At 54.8% G+C, this 19,283-nt stretch overlaps 1 protein-coding gene across 1 annotated transcript; it reads left to right on the top strand.

The window, feature by feature from the left end:
- The first annotated feature begins 408 nt into the window (after positions 1 to 408).
- Positions 409 to 18,766, top strand: PYGB (glycogen phosphorylase B). The gene is made up of 20 exons (XM_074864157.1): positions 409 to 705; positions 2,834 to 2,935; positions 4,829 to 4,907; positions 5,750 to 5,853; positions 7,311 to 7,442; positions 9,972 to 10,083; positions 11,163 to 11,245; positions 12,172 to 12,315; positions 12,655 to 12,747; positions 12,875 to 13,021; positions 13,148 to 13,311; positions 13,638 to 13,752; positions 14,496 to 14,597; positions 14,735 to 14,882; positions 15,428 to 15,486; positions 15,912 to 16,053; positions 16,404 to 16,611; positions 17,052 to 17,186; positions 17,372 to 17,438; positions 17,695 to 18,766. Exons 1-20 carry the CDS (start codon positions 463 to 465, stop codon positions 17,845 to 17,847), a joined length of 2,532 nt encoding a protein of 843 aa, XP_074720258.1. The 5' UTR covers positions 409 to 462; the 3' UTR covers positions 17,848 to 18,766.
- Positions 18,767 to 19,283: the final 517 nt, after the last annotated feature.

Raw genomic sequence — 19,283 nt, 5'->3', positions numbered from 1 at the left:
TTGAGAAATGAGTGCCCTGACACCATCCCTGTCCCCTCATGCCATCACAGTCCCTCTACCGTCCTCACGTCCCCCCATGCCATCCCTGTCTCCACTTGCATCCCAGCCCCCCTCTCCATCCTTGTCCCCTCAAGCCATTCCCATCCCCTCCCACATTACGGCCCCAGGTGCCATCCCCGTCCCCACAAGCTACGCCTGTCCCCATACACCATCCCGCTCCCCACACTCCATCCCCATCAGCGGGGCGGGCGGCGGGGTGGTGGCAGCCGCGGCCCACCCGCCGTGTCGTGCCCCGCCCCGGCGCTGCGGGGTGGGCGGGGGCGGGCGGCCTCTCCGCTGGCGGGGGCCGGGCCGGGCGCAGCCGTGCGGGGCCCCGCCTCGTCGCGGGCGGTGGAGGCGCAGGCGCGGCGGGCGCAGCTGCGGCAGAGGCAGGAGCCAGCGGCGGGGCCGGGCGGCGGCGGGATGGCGGCGCCGCTGAGCGATGGGGAGCGGCGGAAGCAGATCAGCGTGCGGGGCATCGCGGGGCTGGGGGACGTGGCGGAGGTGCGCAAGAGCTTCAACCGCCACCTCCACTTCACCCTCGTCAAGGACCGCAACGTCGCCACCCCCCGCGACTACTACTTCGCTCTGGCCCACACGGTGCGCGACCACCTGGTGGGGCGCTGGATCCGCACCCAGCAGCACTACTACGAGCGGGACCCCAAGGTGAGCCCCGCCGGCCCCACCGCGGGGGGGAAGCCGGGCCCCGGGGGCACGGGGATGGGGACGGGGCCACCGGCAGATGCGCCTTCCCTGCCAGCCTCGCCAGCGGGCATCCCCACGGCCGTGTCCCTCGTGCGCCTCGCCGCAGCTTTTTCCCCGCGGCCGCGTCCCTTGCACGCACCCTTGCTGCGGCTGCGTCCCCGGGGGCATCGCCATGGCCGCGTACCTTGTGTGCACCGTGCCGTGACCCTCGCACACCTCGCCGTGGCTGTGTCCCCGTGGGCCTTGCCCCAGCCATGCCCCTTGCACACATCTTGCCATGTCCCCACATGGGCTGTGTCCCCACAAGCACCTGTGCAGCCCTGTCCCGATGAGCCGTGCTGCAGCCATGTCACCCCTCAGGCATCCCCACGACGGTGAGCCCCTGTGTCGTGTCGCCGCCACATCCCCGGTGATCCCTCTGTGTCCTCACACAGGCCTTGCTGCTGCCAGCTCCTCTGCATGCCTCACCACGGCCGTGTCCCCTGTGGGCATCGTCACCTCTGTATCTTGGCACATGCCTCAGCACAGCCATGTCCTGGCTTTGCTCCTGCAGAGCCTACAGGCAGCTCAGCTTTGAGTTTGGAGAGGACTTTCTTGCCTCGTGCAAAACAGGCAAGCTCTCCCAGGTCACCAAACCCGAGGGAGCTGGTGGTTCCCCGGGGACTCAGTCTGCTCCCTCTTCTCCTCCCTGCTTGTCAAGTCAGGACAGTGATGCTGGAGGTGTTGGGGGCTGCAGGACATTATTCAGTCTTATCCTTTCCAATTAAGATCTGATCCAGCACTTAACTGGAGAGCCCCAGAGGGCAGGTGTGTACTAGAAAAGGCACATACCTCCCCAGTGTGCAGGCAGCTGCCTCCCCGAGTCAGCTCTTTTCTTGGGGTTATGAATATTGCCTTGACACAAGAAACAAACTGCACTTTCACGCTGTATGGCTGCACGTGCCCTGGGAGTTACGCTGGTGTGTGGAGCTCCCCCTTTTATCCTTAGTCATATGAATGCGCTCTGATCCTTATTGCTGCACTAACAGAAAGGATTGTACAGATCCCATAAAGGCTAAAAGGAGCTTGGAGTGGGTTTACTTACTGTCCCCTGCACTTAGATTTTCACTGGAAACACGTCGTTGCGGGAAACTGAAAGGAGCAGAGTGTTCATACAACTGTGCGATGTTTTCAGTCCCCAGGGAACAGATGGACCCTCTCAGACTCCCAGCAGAGGTGGCAGAGCAGGTGATCCTACTGCTTAGCAGAGAAAGATCCCAGCTATGAAGGAAAGAGATTCAAGGGAAAGCACAATTTAAAGTCAGGCTATTGCTCTGTTAAAAATTCAAGTTTATTTATAAAAATATCTATAGCAATAAATCTGAGTAAGGGCAAAAGTTTGCACAGCCTGCTTCTCATCCTACAAACAGGCTTTCATTAGTATTCGTGGCACAGGCACAGCTCCTCTGAAACTTGGAAGGTCACCGCAGAGCAGCCTGTCTTGCACGGTTGTGCCAGGAATCCTGCCACCCATGGGACAGTTTATTTTTTGTTCAACAGGGTGAAATGTGTGCATGAAACTCGGTATGGGGAGAACAGGAGGACCTGTGTGATAGGAGCTCTGGAAAATTGCTAGCAGGAAGGGGCCTGGCTCAGAGCCCAGCCTGCATACAGGGTGGGGGGCTCACCTCCAGCTTTCAGCAGGCTCTGGATCAGCGTCGCCTCAGCATGGGAAAACTTTAAAAGCATGAGAAAACTTTAAAAACCCAGCGTAAGCATCACCGCAGCTGAGTTTGACGGTGTATAAATATACCATTCAGCACCCTAGATAATTCTTGCCCTAAGTTAATTAGGGAAACACTTAACAGGCAACGAGATTTTTCTATAGAAGGCTGTTGGCAGGGAGGCGCGCGGCGGAGGGTTGGCTAGCATCCTGCGCAAGATCCTTCTGACAAACAAACTGCGGTGCGTGGTGTTCAGGAGCAGGCGCCAAGAGCCGGTTTGGGAAGACATCTCTGCTCTGGAAAGAACTTTGGTCTGCTCTTAATTTTAAGTGACTTTGAAAGCGAAGTGCCGTGCTGTGTGTAAGTGTCTTGCTTTGCCTCCCCAGCGCATTTACTACCTGTCCTTGGAGTTCTATATGGGCCGCACTCTGCAGAACACCATGGTGAACCTGGGCCTGCAGAATGCTTGTGATGAAGCCATTTACCAGGTGATGTCTTGGGGGTACTGGGGTCCCCCTGAGGAACTGGACAAACTTTTCCATGTGGAGGGCTGGGTATCTTTATTTCTCAGGGCTTCCCCCTAAGGATGTGTTATTTTGACTAAACGAGGCGAGGCTCTGTTAAGTGTTTTCATCCCCTAGAGAAGACCATGGCAGGACCCTGGGGTTCCTCGGGAGCTGGAGTATGGTTTTCTCAAACCACTGTTTTCCTGTAGTGGCTGGGAAAACCCAGAAGAGTATCCAGAAAGCAACACCCAGTATCCCAAAAGACAAGGGAGTCCCAGGCTGCAAATAGCTTTTCATTACTAGGAGAGACGATGGCTCATCACAGGAGATGTAGTCTTCTGGCCCAGCCTTCCCCATCAGGGGAAACTGGAACATGAAAACACCAAATTACAGTTCATACATGCAGGTACTCAAGGCACCGAAGCAGCACTGCCAGATGAAAGTGAATCACTGGGAAGGAAGAAAGGGGGGAAATTGTTTGCTTGAATTCAAATGTCATCAGATGAGTTCACACTAGAAAAAACACAGCTGAGTATCACCAAGGCAATCACAAACACGAGGCCATGTTTACTTAGGCTTGCAGCCACCTCTGCAGCAGGACAGTGACCTTTTTGACAGAGTGTGAATTTTGGGGCTTTCTTACCCAGAAGCTTTATTTCCTCCCTCCTCTTCCCCCCTGCCCCACTGGATTGATCCATGTTACACTTTCTAGCAGAATTTGGGCTCTGTCACTGTCTCTCAAAATGAGGTGCTATGATTGCTGATGAAACATCCTGGCAAGTATTTTCCCTGCCATGGGATGGGAAGGGATTTCCAGGGAGGGACCTGACACATTTCCTCTCTGAGGTGAGGTATCGGGCCTCAGAGGGCAGGCTGGATTTTTTCAGGGAGGATTTTCAAGTCCCTTTGCAAGGCATTTTCCACATGTTGATTTGGCCTGACGTGCAAGCAGAGGCTTCTCTCACTGTAGCCTCTGACATGTGGAGCTCATCGTGGCCAGTGGCCAGCTGGGATGGGAGGTCTCATACCCAGCATGGGTCTGTTTCTGAGAGAATTCGCCTTGGTTTTTGTGACCCCATCACACTGTGCATGAGGTTTTCCCAGCTGTGGTTGCAGACCACTGAAGTGCTGGGAGAGCGGTTCGGGGAGCAGCCGTGGTGTCGGCCTGACTCCCCGCAGTCACTCCTGGCACCGAGGTGAGATACTGCTGCCCTCCGAGAGGCAACATCTCTTAACTCCTCAAGAGTCCTTGCTGCTGGCACGCTTAGCCTTCATCTGGCAGCAGCCCCTGGACTGGAAAACAAATCGCCCAAGAGATGCAGCAGAGGAGACAACCACTTCCAGCCACAGACTCCAGCCAAGGAGCTTGGTGGCAGGATGCAGGAAGGCACGGAGCGTAATGGCGAATGCTGCAGTAACCAGCTGCCAGCATAGTCATGCCCTTCCTCAAGGACTGGGCGGGCACGAGCAGAGGGGCAGCGTGCATACCCGGGCAGGACTTGGTGGCCCCTTGCATGCTGACTTGGCCGTTTGCCAGCCTGTCTCCAACGGCGAGTTCAGTGGAAGGGCCTCCTGGCATGAGGGCCTGCCAGGAGACGAGTGTTTTGTTTGAGGTCTCTAAGGAAACCTAGTTCATGGGAAAGCGACATTTGATGATGGGCTAAATTGTTTTCCAATTAATTGGGTTGCACAGGGACCAGAGGCTGGTGAGATGCTTTGTGGGGAGGGGAGGGTGGGGGCATGCAGAGACCCCCATGGGTTTAATTTCCCATAGTGTGGGTTGTTTTGGGATCTGTGTTTGCCCTCCTCAGAGAGCAGCCTCAGGGTGTGGGCTTCAGGTGGTGACATGTTCTGCTGTGGCTCTTTCCCCAATAGCTGGGTTTGGACTTGGAGGAGCTGGAAGAAATTGAAGAAGATGCTGGGCTGGGAAACGGAGGCCTGGGCCGCCTGGCAGGTAATACAGGGAGAAAGGAGCACCCTCCTTGCGTGGAGGGCATGGGGACCGAGGGTGGCCTGGCTGGAGGCTGTCATGCCCTCGCCACCAGCACCGCAGTGGGACAGCATACAGACCTCAGCCCGCATTTGCCCCACAGGCCTTCAGCAGCATGGTACTCTTCTGCCTGCTCCTGGCTGACCAGGAATGAGCCCTCTCCCCAGTGAGAGCATCCAGGCGATGTAGTTGTGTAGTCTGCAGCACAGCAGGTGGGGTTGCGGCTGAAAAAGGCTGTCTGGAGCCTTTCTCCTCACCTCCCTGTGAAATCTCTCACTTTTCAGAGGCACCCAAGCAGCTCTGTCGTAGGCAGACTGTTGGCTGCTATTTTAGTCTGCCTGTCCCACGGGAATGCTGGAGATGAGAGCTCTCCAATGCAGAGGAAATGCCGGGGCTGATCTTTACCAGAGCTGCCGTGGACTGAGAGCTGGAAGGGTTTGATTTGAAAGCAATAATAGTGAAGTAGCTGGTGGAGCAGTGAGTCAGGGTTAGAAGCCCTGCTTTACGGGGCAGGCAGGCTTAGATCAAAGTGTGGGCACCTCGGGCAAGTTTAGAAGAGGCAACAAGGCTGGATTTGGGTTTTTGGTGACCTGTCCTTGTCACCAACAACTTTGGGGTGTTTGTCGTGGCTCAGCAGGACATGCATGGGGTCCTGCTGCAGGCTGTCCCTTCTGCACGTGGATTTCCTCAGAGTTTCCAGCAGTATTATTTGTGGCAGCTGCTCACCCCCGTGCACAGCACACCATAGCAGGTGCAGTGAGCGAGGGTGAGGTTCCTTGCGGCATGACCATGCTCTGTTCTTCCAGCTTGCTTCCTGGACTCCATGGCCACGCTGGGGTTGGCGGCATATGGTTACGGCATCCGCTATGAGTTTGGTATCTTCAATCAGAAGATTGTCGACGGCTGGCAGGTACATCAGCAAATTCAAGTCACCCTTTCTGCTTCTGTTTTCATGCTGCAGTGGCCACCTCTGCCTGTGGACAAGGCCCAGCCACGCAAATGGCACTTCAGTGCCTTGAGCTGTTCATAAACTGGACATTTGAGCCCATCACCTGGTGCCAAACGGGTTGTCACATCCTACTGCTTGTGCTGACTCTAGAGTCTGACCGCCTGAGCAAAGAGAAGTGATGGGGGGGGGGGGTGGGGAGCGTGTGACAGGCGCTGACCCAGGGACACATGCAAACTCATCCACACCAGTCACCAACCCAGCAAGATGGTGCTGGAGCTGAGCCCACAGGGCATGACTGGGACAAGAGGTCTCCCTGTCCAGGGCTCCACGGCACAGCAGCAACAACCCGAGAGTCCCATCCAGCCTGGCAAGGAGTCAGGCTGAGGATGGAGATGTGGCTGAACATCTCATGAAGGGGTGTGGTGGAGGATGAATTTGAACATGATGGACACATGCAAGTGCCTGGGGTGCTGCTGCTCCTGCGGGTTCCCTGGGAGACTGGCAGTGGGGGCTCGAACAGGGACTCCCCTGTAATGTTAATGATCATAATATTTTGCAAGTGAAAATAGGCTAGGAGTTTTCCCTAGTGTATGTCTGGAAATGGTTTCCATTAGGAGACTTGCCTTGCTTTTGAGCATAAAGGACCTTTCTTCCCCTTAAAATAGCTCTCCATAAGTCAGGGAGGATAAGAGGTTTGAAGGTTGGAACTCTGAAGGTTCCCCACAGAGAAGCTGCAATGCTAGGCCCTATAAATGGTGAAAACAAGGAAGAAAAGCATCCACTGTAATTGGCTTAATGTTACTTAAAAAAGAACAGGGGTGGTGGCAATGCAGGGCTGTGGCTCAGACCTGCCCTGCATCTGGCAGAGAAATGCCTGCAAGGCACAAGAGCATCTCTCCAAGTGCCTCAGCCCCTCTGGTTTGTGGTGCACGTCAGCCTTGGTGGCTCTGCTGAATTCACTTCACTCCCATGGTGCTGTTATGAGCAGAGAGAAGAAATCCTCCTGGCAGAGGTCAGAGTGGTTAGTGAGACCTGGGTTCTGGGTTACAGGGGATGGTTTGTGGCCAGGAACAGCACCAATGGGCTTCTAGGGAACCACACCCCACACATATCCCACTATCATGGTCAATCTGGATGTAAAGGCCTCAAGACAAACTGAGTGCAGCGGTCTGTGCAGTTTGGATGGTTTAAACCTGTACAGCTCTGCAAAGCCCATCGAGGCTGATTTATTTATACCAGCGGGGATGTAGTCATCCATGCTTTGAAAAGCCCAGCTGTCCTCTAGAGGCCTCTGCATATCCATTTTTAAAGCCAGCTTACCAAAGCTTTGTTTTTAAACTGGCCTCCTTTTGGAGAGCCTAGTTTAGCCTTCGCTTGGAGACACAAGCCATTGCTTGAACCCTGTTTGCCTCTTGCAGGTGGAGGAGGCCGATGACTGGCTACGCTATGGCAATCCCTGGGAGAAAGCTCGCCCAGAGTACATGCTCCCTGTGCACTTCTACGGCCGAGTGGATCACACCCCTGAAGGCGTGAAGTGGATCGACACCCAGGTAGCAACATCTCCCTCAGTGCTGGGCTGAGGAGGACGGGCCAGGGTGGTGTGGAAGGGGAGAGTCTGTCCCTGGGCTGCCTGAGGTGGTCAGATTTTGCTTCTCCCCCCGTCTGTCAAAACTCTCTCTGCTACCCTTGCAGGTACAAAGGTGACTTTATTGGCTACAGCTGCAGCAGGATTTGAGGAAAAAGGGGTACAGCTGTAACTTGAGATCAGCTGGGGCCTCCTTCTCTACTGATCTCCAGTGTGAAGCCCCACAATCTTGCATGAATTTATGTTGGAGGAGGACTGTATCCCTGGCAGATGCGCTAGGCTCCTTCCACACTGCTCCTGACTACTGCTCACTCAATCCCAGTGGTTTTGCCATGGTGCTGGCACTGCTGCTGTGGGTGAAGATTCATCTTGTGGGGTGGCCATAGAGCAATCCCATGGGTGTTTAACTCCCATGATCAGAGCAAGTTCCTCTTTCCCAGACCAGCCTGATGGGTAGAGTGCTGTCAGGGGAGGCTGGAGGAATGGTTTCAAGTCTCCAGTCTGCCTGGAGGCCTTGTTTTGTGGCATTGTGGAGAGCAAATGCTGCTTCAGCCTCCCATAGTTGGGGAAGTAACGGTGTGCTTCAGGAGCATGTGCCTGCTCTGAGCACAGGCTTCTGCATTCCAGTCTTACAGCTGAGGAAGGCAAGCTTTAAAGAGGCACAGATTTATTAACAGGATTGAAGATGTTTCAGCTTCTGTCTAAGCACTGCCCAGGATGGAGGAAGGAAGGACTATAAATTTCTCTGGGATTCAGGGACATAGCCTTGTTCCCATGATGTTCAAGGGTCTCTCAGCCTGATGAGCGAGCTCTGTCCATCCGAGGTGCACACAGTCATAAAACCAAGCCATTCTCTTCAGCACTAAGAGCTGAAGCTCAGTTGCAGGGTCACCTGGGCCCACTCAGAGGAGAAATAAACCAGGTCCTTTTCCAGGGACCCTGTTTGTTGAAGGCTGTGCAGTGACCTAGGTCATCCCCAGGACACACACAGTGCAGGGGTTCAACACCACAGCCCCGTGAACAGCATGCAGGCACCATGCCAGAGCTCTCTGGGGAAGCACACATCCACTTGGGGACCGAGTGCCATTGCCTTTCTGTGTGCTCCTCTTCTGACCCCAGTGGTAGTCCAGGGTTTCAGGGATCCCAAGCAGTGCAGTGGAAACACTGCTTCCTACAAGGAGGTGAATTTTCAGATAGTGCCATTAAGGTAACAAGTTGGAAAGGCTCAAAAACACCAAAGACGTAGTCTCCAAATATAGCATCGCTCAGTCCATGTGATGTGTGCCCCAGTCCCGTGGCTCAGGCAGGGCAGGCTTTCTGCCTGCTTCCATGTTCGGAGCTGATAATAGCAGCTTTGAGAGCCTGAGCTCTTGCTGATTTTCCCCAGACAGGAGGTGTTGCTGATGCCAGCACGAAGAGGCTGTTCAGGGCCAACGTGCTGATCTGCCTGGGTTTTCCCTGCCCTATGAGCACAGCACCATCAGTTCTCTGCTGCCTCTCACATCTTTGCTTGGGGACAGCCCCTGGCTGCTGGGCTGTCATGCCACTACACACTGACTTGTTCAGGAGGATGCTGGCTCCTTTTGCCAGTGTCAGAGAGGTGGCCCAGGCTCCATGCTGCAGGATCAGGGCCTTGTTCTGCAAGCATCGTTCAGCTCTGCTGGCATAAGCCCTCTTTGCTGCAGGCTGAGGTTGGGGTGCCTTGCCTTGCTGCTTAGCAGGTCTGGAGGCACACAGATGTTGGCATAGCAGTGAGCTAGAGCACACATGCTTGGAAACACAACCATGCCTTGCCTGGCTAGTGTAATCTGAGCTGGGAGCAGTGTTAATCCCTGTAGCCACGTGTGCAGCATCCTGATGCTTAAGCATCATCCATAGACTACACTAATAGTTTCACACTCATGTTCAGTTCGGGTGCTGGAGATCGCAGTGGGTTTACCCAGGCAGATTCAGCAACCCTTGAAAATTGGGTGAATTGCTCTGGGAATGGTGCTGTGGTGGCAGGGTTTGGTCCTGGCAGGCTGCAGAAGGCTAACAGGCAGGATTCAGGCTGTGGAGTTTATCCCAGATGAAAACACAAAAGTCCCAGATGCCCTGGCCCTACCCCAGCACAGACAGAATCGCAGTGACCAGCTGAAGATGCTTGCAGTACTCTGGTGAAGAACTAATAGGTATGCCAGTTGGTATAGGAAGGTCAGCAGGTTGCTTGCAACTCTTTTGCGTTTCATTGATGGGCCTGTAGCTCCGGTTTGTCAGTAAAACTCCAAACAGCTCTGCTTCTCCTATTAACGCTTTGCCGGTGGGTGCTGGCAGTGCCCATGAGAGCAGGGAAGCCTGTGAAGTTCAGCAGATGTGTTTTAGTGGGGTGAGATTCTTTCCACAGCCCAGAGTTGTCTGTGTCCTCTGGATTCTTCCTGCAGAGCTTTCATCTACTTTCCCACCTTCTTTGAGGCCACTGTGCTGCTAATCAGAGGGGAATACTGTCCTTTTGCAGGTTGTCCTTGCTATGCCTTATGACACGCCAGTGCCAGGATACAAGAACAACACTGTAAACACCATGAGGCTGTGGTCTGCGAAAGCGCCCAATGACTTCAACCTCCAAGAGTGTAAGTGCCATCCCTTCACTGCCTCTCTTCTGGCCGGGCTGGGACATGGTTGTTCCTGTGTGCATAGCACCTGGCACAGCACCCCCCATCTGCTCTGCTTCATCTGTATCTCCTGGCTACTTCCAAAGCACAGTGCTGTGTGCGCAGCCGCGGATCACGCTACCTCCAACCCCTTTCAGAGCCCTCGTGCACCAGGACACCCATCCATCCTCCTTCCATCCCTGTCATGCTTATGCTCTCAAAACCTGCCTATGCCTTCCCCAAGTGGTAGACAACCTGCCACTGCGTTCCCCACATCACCAAATGAGCTGCAAACCCACACATGCCACGGAGGGTCATTTCTGTGCAGCAGCATCCCTTAGTGCTGAAGGAAGAGAGCAGCACAGCCCACCTTACTGTTGGTTTCCTTTGGGTCTACATGTGGCCTCTCTAGTGCATTTTTGAGGCTCTAATTGTAGCACTGGAGAGCAGATACAGGGCAACTAACAGACCAAATAGTGCTAGGCTGTTAGAGAAGGGGAAGGTTTTAGACTAGACTGATTTTATTCTTCCATATTGGCAAGCACAGAGATGTCTGTGTCCAAGCAGCCCTGCCAGAACTTGTGTGGGGCAAGGGGTGATGGCTCTTGAGTCTCCATAATGTCTCCTCAATTCTTGATTGGCAGCTGCAAGCTGGGTTTCAGATGAGCCTTTTGTACCCTTTAGGAGTTGAGTGTGATTGCAGTCTTTGTGCTTCTTTGCCCTGCCCCCTTTCTCCTTAGTCCTTAAGCAAGATGGCTGGTCACTCACTTCCTTTTTTTGCCTTCTCTGGCTGCTATCTGTCTTCAGTTTCTGTCTGTCCTTCCTGATACGTGTGTCTTGAGAATCTGCATGGAGAAGTGCCTTTCTCTTATCCCATCTCCTCCTGTCTCTCTGGTGCCTTTCACACATGTACATTCCCATTCATATTTCATTAATACCAGCCTGAATGTTCCTGTTACAAATCTCTTTATGAGAGAAAAGGGAAGAGTGCAGTGTCAAGGACCTGCCTGAATCTCTACAGCTGCTGCAGTGCTGTGTGTATTTCTCTCTTGCTGCAGTCAACGTGGGTGACTACATCGAGGCAGTGTTGGACAGAAACCTGGCAGAAAACATATCCCGAGTCCTGTACCCAAATGACAATGTGAGTGACTCTCTTGCCTCTCTTCCCTGCTGCTCAGGACCATTCTCCCTGTAGTTGTATCACCTTGTTTGCAAGCACTGGAAGGTCATGGCCACCTGATGTTTATTGTTCTGGTTTGAGGATTTTTAATACAATAGGTTGGCCCCGTAATTCTCAGTGAACAGACACAGCTCTGCTGATTCCAGAGAGTCTCTGCTGACTGATGGCAGCTGAGAGTCTGGCCCATACTGTATAGCTGCTCTGCTCCCTGCTGCAAGGAAGGGAAGACATATTACTCCTTCAAATTCAAGGCAGTTGCCAATTTACATGGCTACCCTTTGCAAAATAAGTTGTCATGAGGGGAAACTCATTTCCATCCCCAGTTCACAGGATTTCTCACTGCAGGGACTGTCCCAGGCCATGCACTCACTGGGCACCAGCTCCAAAAGGGAAGACCCCTCACTATCTAGTCATGGATTAGATCCTGTGCTGGAAGAGCTCATCTCCTGCACTTTACCCCCACCCTCTCATTCCTGCTGGTGTTTTAAAATAGACCAGCATGAAGTGTAGTGTGCGTGGAAGGCAGCTAAGTGTGTCCAGAGACTCCTGGCTATTGCAGGGAGTCCAAAATCCTTGGTCCAAAAACCCTGCAGAGGGTCTTGCAGTGAGGGAGGGAGCTGCACTTGCTCTGTAGGAATAGCATGGATGTGGCAGGTTCTGTTGCTCTCTGGAGGCAGCTGTTTGGGATGCCGAGCCCCTTGTCAGTCCCTACAGCTGCTGACTCGTCAGAGGCAGGATGAGAAGCATCCACATTTGCCCTGATGAGGTGCTGAACCCGTGAGGCCTGTTGGGAAGCCCATCGGAGTGGACAGGAGCATCTCCAGGGGTTTGGCTGCCAACTGGGAATGGCAGCTGCAGCACTAATGGCTGTGGACCCCCACTTGCAGTTCTTCGAAGGCAAGGAGCTGCGGCTGAAACAGGAGTACTTTGTGGTGGCTGCTACCCTTCAAGACATCATCCGGCGCTTTAAGTCCTCCAAATTTGGCTGTCGAGACCCTGTGAGAACATGCTTTGAAACCTTCCCAGACAAGGTGAGTTTGTGGGCAGAGAGGGTCTGGGGGCATTTCAGCCAGACCTACCTATCATGAGGGAGAGCAGGATGCTCAGGACCAAGTAGGGTCACGTATACAAAGACCCTGGCAATTTTTGTTGGAAAACATGATCTCTGGGCCTGTTTTCCCAGGAAAAAATTTGTAATGTGGAGCAAAACTTGCAAAGGTTGAATAGCTCTGTTCCTGGGAGCTGTCTGTTTCTGAGGTGTGTGCCATGAGAAGTGGCTTGGGGCTGACCCTCACCCCAACCCTGTGCATGTGGGACACTGTCACAGTCCTGTCACTGCCAGATCTGAGCCCAGCAAGTCTGTGTTGCAGGTGGCTATTCAGCTAAATGACACCCACCCTGCCCTGTCCATCCCAGAGCTCATGCGGATCCTGGTGGATGTGGAGAAAGTGGATTGGGACAAGGTAAGCAGAGCTGGAAGGGCCATGCCAAACCTTCCAGGGGAAAGAGCTGCTGTCCTGTCCTCACACAGGGTTTTCTTTCCCCTCCTGGCCTGGGCACGCACACATTAACTTGCTGTCTGTAACGCAGGCCTGGGAAATCACGAAACGGACCTGTGCCTACACCAACCACACCGTGCTGCCTGAAGCCCTGGAGCGCTGGCCAGTCTCCATGTTTGAAAAGCTGCTGCCACGTCACCTAGAGATCATTTATGCCCTCAATCAAATGCATCTGGATGTAAGGGACCAGGCTGGTCACAGGCTGTGGGTACTCTGGGGGGCTTGATCTGGCTGCCTTTAGGATGGGAATGTTCCCAGGTCCTGTGGCTGGGACGCTAACGTCCCTCTTTCTGCCTGCCTGCAGCGGGTGGCAGCTCTCTACCCGGGGGACATTGACCGTCTCCGGAGGATGTCGGTGATCGAGGAGGGAGACTGCAAACGTATTAACATGGCACACCTCTGTGTGATTGGCTCCCACGCGGTCAACGGCGTGGCCCGCATCCACTCTGACATTGTGAAGAACTCAGTGTGAGTTGGGGGACACCTGAGGCACGCGACCTCCCACTCACTGGGCTTTGCCTGTAAGCCCAGGGAGCGATCACACCAAGGTCTTCTTCGGTTGCCCTGCTGGGCATGACGGGCTGGGGAGACTGTCCCATTCACGTGCATGCGAGGTCTAACTCGTCTCCCTTGGGAGCATTGCAGCTGAGGAAGGGGGTGAGAGGTGGCACAGAGAGTTCACACTTGTTATGGGGAGATCCGCAGAGGCTGTCCTCAGTCAGGAGCACGTACAGCGGGGGCCCAGCTGAAAGTCTGGGTGGTGGTGGGTGGTTCAGAACTCCCTGGTGTTCCAGGTTCAAGGATTTCTATGAGCTGGAGCCAGAGAAGTTTCAGAACAAGACAAATGGGATCACGCCGAGGCGCTGGCTCCTGCTGTGCAACCCAGGACTGGCCGACATTATTGCTGAGGTGAGTTGCAAACATCTGAAGTGAGGGGCTGAGTGTGATCTGTTTGCGTCTGATCACGTCTTCGTGTGGTCTGATCAGACCTAAGGCAAACGCCTGGCGGGTGTGAGTGAGGACAGCCTGGGAGGAGCACGCCTGTTGCACGTGGAGGTGTGAGATTGGCTGGGCTTTAAAGTTGGCGATGAAGAGTTAGTCGAAAAAGTTGCAGAAATTTGGATCTGGTGCCCTGCCCCGCAGTGGCTATACACAACCTGTCAGACAGTGCCATGGTGTGTGAAAGGGTGTCTGCAAAAGCATTCAGCTTCACAGGCACAAAGGAGCTTCCTTGTAGCTCCAGCCCCAGTTCTGTCTCGTTTACCAGGCCCTTTAGCACAGGTTTTTTGCTTCACACCGCAACATGCCATAGCTGAGTAACGTCCTGCAATTGCATGTATCTTTATGTCCTGCCCATCAGCTGCTTCAGCTGCCAGGGGGCCTTGGTACACATGCACACATCCTCCCTCTAAAGCTCCTTGAAAGACAGGGACTTGTTTGGGTTTTTGCAAGTGCTCTGTTTCCCCTGTACCTTGGGCTCCCTGATGACACAGAGAAGTAACTTTACGATAAGAAACTGTGCCCCTTTTCCTGGCCAGAGGGCCTGTCCCAGTTCCCAACAGGACCGTGGCATCTCTGTTGGGGAAGTGCCGTTGTGGATTGGGTGAGGTGTCTCACGGCTGGGACATCCCTCTCTTGGTTTATTCTTTTAGAAAATCGGGGAAGGCTTTATCACAGATCTGAGCCAGCTGAAGAAGCTACTGGATTTCATCAATAACGAGACTTTTATCAGGGATGTGGCAAAAGTCAAACAGGTAATGTGCACTGGAGGTGGGGTGGGGGGAAGAAGGCTAAAGGCACCATGCTCCCAGGAACATCCCAGCAGCGAATGCTCACTTCTGACACAAGGCCCGGGAACCCATGCCTATTCCTGATCAGATTTTCTTGCCAGGAGAACAAACTGAAGTTCGCAGCCTACTTGGAGGAGCAGTACAAGGTCAAGATCAACCCTTCGTCCATGTTTGATGTTCAGGTCAAGCGAATCCATGAGTACAAGCGGCAGCTGCTGAACTGCCTGCATGCTATCACCCTCTACAACCGTAAGTCCTGCTTGGGCTGGTAGGCAGGGGGTGTCCCCCCCGCCTCTCACTGCCAGGGTTCCCATGTAAAAGTATGCCAGCTGGTGGCCAAGGACTCCTGAGCTGAGCTCTGCCCTTTTGGCATGAGGGGCTTTCTCTCCAGGAGGGAAGACAGGGTGTTGGAAGGGTCATACAGAGCTCTTGAGGAAAAGCTCACAGCCCGGGGCCCAGGTACCCCCTGCACTTGGACTGCAGGTGTTTGTTAGAACTGACCTGGTACAAGTTAACACCCCACTCCCCAGGGTATGCTTCGGGCCCCTGCCCATTCCCGAAGGGAGGCAAGTCATTAGAGCTTTGCACGGTGCTGGCTTGAGTAGTTCTCCGAGGGCTTTGCAGCCCATTTTCACCCAGCACAGCTCCAGCAGATGTCCAGTTGGGCTTCAGGGTCCTGCAAGTTTGCTGGGTCCATGTGACATGGGCTGGGATCCCAGCCCACCTCTGATGCGCGCAATAAACTCTAGTCTAGTTTATTTTCACTTCGGTTGTGTTATGCCCTGCTCTTTCAGGCATGAGAAGTGATCCGTCCAAATCCTTTGTGCCCAGGACAATTATGATCGGAGGAAAGGTAATGTGCATTCCAGACTCGGTGCATGCATGGCTCAGTGGGGATGTGGGGAAGGTGCTGTCCCCCTCCTTAGGGGTTAGGGGTTATGGGTTAGGGTAGGGTTTAGGGATTAGGGTTAGGTGGCTAGGGTTAGGGGATTAGGGTTAAGGTTAGGGTTGGGGTTAGGGGTAGGGTTAGGATTAGGGCTAACCTACAGCATGCTGGCGGGCTCTTTAGGAAACACATTCATGGACTAATCAGACTGAACAAGGCCCCATCACTCTTTCCCAGTGGCTCAGGACTTCTCCCAGTAGGGTGTTTTTGCTGATCCATGTGAACAGTAGAGATGAGGCCCAGACTTTCCCCATGGTGAGGACCCACACTGGCACCTGTCGTGCTCTGCCTTCCTTAAAAGTCTTCACCCTTTCTGGGGTGCTTTTCTTCAGGCAGCCCCTGGCTACCACATGGCCAAGATGATCATAAAACTCATCACGTCCATCGGTGAGGTCATCAACAACGATCCCTATGTGGGGGACAGGCTCAAGGTCATCTTCCTGGAGAACTACCGGGTATCCTTGGCTGAGAAGGGTACGTCTGGTCTTGTGTAAGCACACGCCAGGAGCTGGGCATGTCCCAGCTGAGTCCAGAAACTGGCTGGCCTGAGAGGCTGTCATGGCAGGTCACCTGGCTGTCCCTTAGGAAGTGCCTGAGGGCTCCACACAGGGTGGGAAGCCAGCTTCATGCAGGAGTGACAGCAGCTGCATGGGGTCGTGGCAGGGCTGAGCTTGGCTCTAGCCCCAGAGCTGTGCTGTTTGGGCTGAGGTCGAGGTCAGCAGGGCCACTAGCAGATGCCCAGGGTTGTTTTGCTGTCTTGGGCCCAGGTCAGGGGGAGCTGCAGTGTGCCAAGGATTAACTCCGATCTCTCTTGCACCTGGCAGTGATCCCAGCAGCGGATCTCTCCCAGCAGATCTCCACAGCCGGCACAGAGGCCTCGGGTACTGGCAACATGAAGTTCATGGTGAACGGGGCCCTCACCATTGGTACCATGGATGGGGCCAATGTGGAGATGGCTGAGGAAGCAGATGAAGAAAACCTCTTCATCTTTGGCATGCGGGTGGAGGACGTGGAGGCCCTGGATCGCCAAGGGTGGGTGCTGGGGAGAGCCCAATGTGTGCCAGGGCTTGTCAGAGAGGGATGCAGGTCCCAGCTCTGGCAGGGAGAGCCATGATCTCTGGGAAGGACACCCTCCTCCCTGGGTAGCTCTGGAGCAGGAAAAAGTTTGCGGCTGGAGGCCGCCTCCGCCCTGGGCTGGTCAGTGGGTGGTCCATCAGGGGTGTGGCCCAGGAGCCCAGTGGATGCGGATGGGATGTGAGCCTGGGCACAAAGTGTTTCAGGCACTGCGACTGGTCTCAGAGCCATATCAGGGTGCTCTGATGGCCACAGCCCCAAGAACAAGGCCCCTCACTTAGGAGCCACACAACATCCTTGCCTGACCTCCCTGCCCCAGACATGTCAGATCCTGCTCTCCGGGTGCTGGCCCCCAGGGAAGAGGATCAGTCCCTAGAGCCTGTCTTTGCCGGGCACAGGTATAATGCACAGGAGTACTACGAGCGCCTGCCTGAGCTGCGACAGGCTATCGACCAGATCAGCAGTGGTTTTTTCTCCCCTCGAGACCCTGGTTGCTTCAGGGACGTTGTGAACATGCTCATGTACCACGACAGGTGAGTCCTGGCAAACATCCCCTTTGGTGGGCTGCTCTTGGCCTGCCCAGGCCTCGTTCCCAGCTGGCCTGGGTCCCCCAGTGCAGGGCCCAAGCCCTGCCTGCCTGCAGGAAGATGTCTGGGGTCCTGCCAGGCAGGGACCCTAGAGCAAGCAAACCCCAGCCTTACTCTGCTTTGGGTTTCAGGTTTAAGGTGTTTGCCGACTACGAGGCCTACATTAAATGCCAAGGGCAAGTGGACCAGCTGTTCATGGTAAGAGCTGCCCACTACCGAGGGGGAGGGACGAGCAGGGAGACTGGGGGGAGCCGGGGTTAGTGTGCGCCTGTGGAGCCCTTCTTAGAGACACCGGTGGGTATGGGGCAGGGTGAGGCAGGTTTTTCTGCTTCAGCAGCCCCACACCACAATCTTTAAACCAGCCAAGAGTGCACAGCCAGTGCCCTGCAAGGCTGCAAGCCGGGACAGAGCCAGGTGAGGGACTGGCTGTTGACACTGCTTCTCCTCTTCCCAGAATCCCCGGGAGTGGACTAAGAAAGTCATCAGGAACATTGCATGCTCAGGCAAGTTCTCCAGTGACAGGACCATCATGGAGTACGCCCAGGAGATCTGGGGTGTGGAACCATCTGCCACAAAAATCCCCCCACCCAACCTCCCCCGGGATTGATGCAAGCACAGAGGGAAGGAAGGAGGGATGGGTTCCCAGCCCAGGAGACCTCACCTGCAGTTAAATCACCACCAGTCAGATGTGCTCAGCTCTGCCAAAACAAGGCCCTTCCCTCAGGGGGGTTAGAATGATGCTCTGAGGAGGAGCCCTGACTGAGGAACAGGAGCTGGGGGAAAGGAGAAAGGACCCTGTGTTTGTACCCATATATCCAGCCTGCATGTGCTACATAATGCTTTTAGTGAGATGACCACAGATAAGTCTTCCACAGCCATGTTCCATGCTTAACAAGGGCTTTCCAACTCCTCCCCTTTCCCCCTGCATGCAGCCTGGCCTGGCCTCCCTGACCCTGCCCCAGAAGCAGGTTTAGCCAACAGAGTGTCTTGCATCCTCCTCCTGCGGGTTTGCCATCCCCAAAGCTAGGGGACAGAGAGGCCCCTCTGGTCACCCCCTTCCCCATAACACCTAGAGAAGCTGGGGCTGGCTGTAAAGCAGCTGGTCCCAGTGCAGGCACCAATGTCAAATGCCACGTGCAAGAAGGAGAGAGGGCCTAGGATCAGCAACTTCCTTGCCACAGAGCTTGCCATAGCTTCCTCCCACACCTCTTTGTTAAACTAGAAGCCCAGTAACCAAGCCACTCCAGGGATTTTTAGCCTCCATGTCTGCATAGAGAGGGTTGTACCTGCCACTGCCAGCTGGGTGGCTGACTCTGCTGGGCCCGTAGGCCCCAAGCAGGCCCTTGGCTCTCCAGGCACAGCTGGGGGTAAACATGGATCACATCTCTTGCATCCCTCCACAGCTGGGTCATGCTGCTCCATGTGTCCCTCCCGGTGCTGGGGTCAGAGTTTAACACCCCTAGTGCTGTGTAGTGCACCAGTACTCCCGTATGTGACACCAACTCATTAAAACAACCAGAACACTCGCTGGTTTGACTTCAGGCTGACTTGTGACTACTCAACACCTGTGGGTTCAGGTTGCAACAAGCTGGCCTTCACCAGCTGTGGCTTCATGGGATGTGGTCCGCTGCAGCTGGTATGGTGCTGGGGTGCTGGCACCATTATGGGGGCAACATGCACACAGCAGAGAGGTCAGTCTTGCCAGTGCAGGGGGTGGACAGGAGGGAGCTGGTACCAGAGGCTTCACTGGGCTAACTAGGGACAAAGCCTGCAGCCCTGGCGTGTTGACTATATGCACTGGGGTGGGGGGTTACAGTGCTGGGTTTGCCCTCCAAATGGCACACAGGGCTTCTATGCTAGAAATCCCACGGGCAGCTCCCATTTCCCCCATCCCCAGTGGGGAAGCAGACCCTCAGCTGCAGCCAGACTACAGGCACAGACCCACTGGACTCCAGCAGAGGCACTAGCCCAGAGCTGGCAGCAGCCACAAAGACTTGCCCAGTCCCAGCCCCGAGCTCATCTCCCATGCACAACCGTACTGGA

The sequence above is a fragment of the Strix uralensis genome, chromosome 3 (assembly GCF_047716275.1).
Source record: "Strix uralensis isolate ZFMK-TIS-50842 chromosome 3, bStrUra1, whole genome shotgun sequence".
NCBI lineage: Eukaryota > Metazoa > Chordata > Aves > Strigiformes > Strigidae > Strix > Strix uralensis.
Note: the sequence above shows the minus strand (reverse complement) of the source record. Positions and strands in the feature narration are given on the sequence as shown.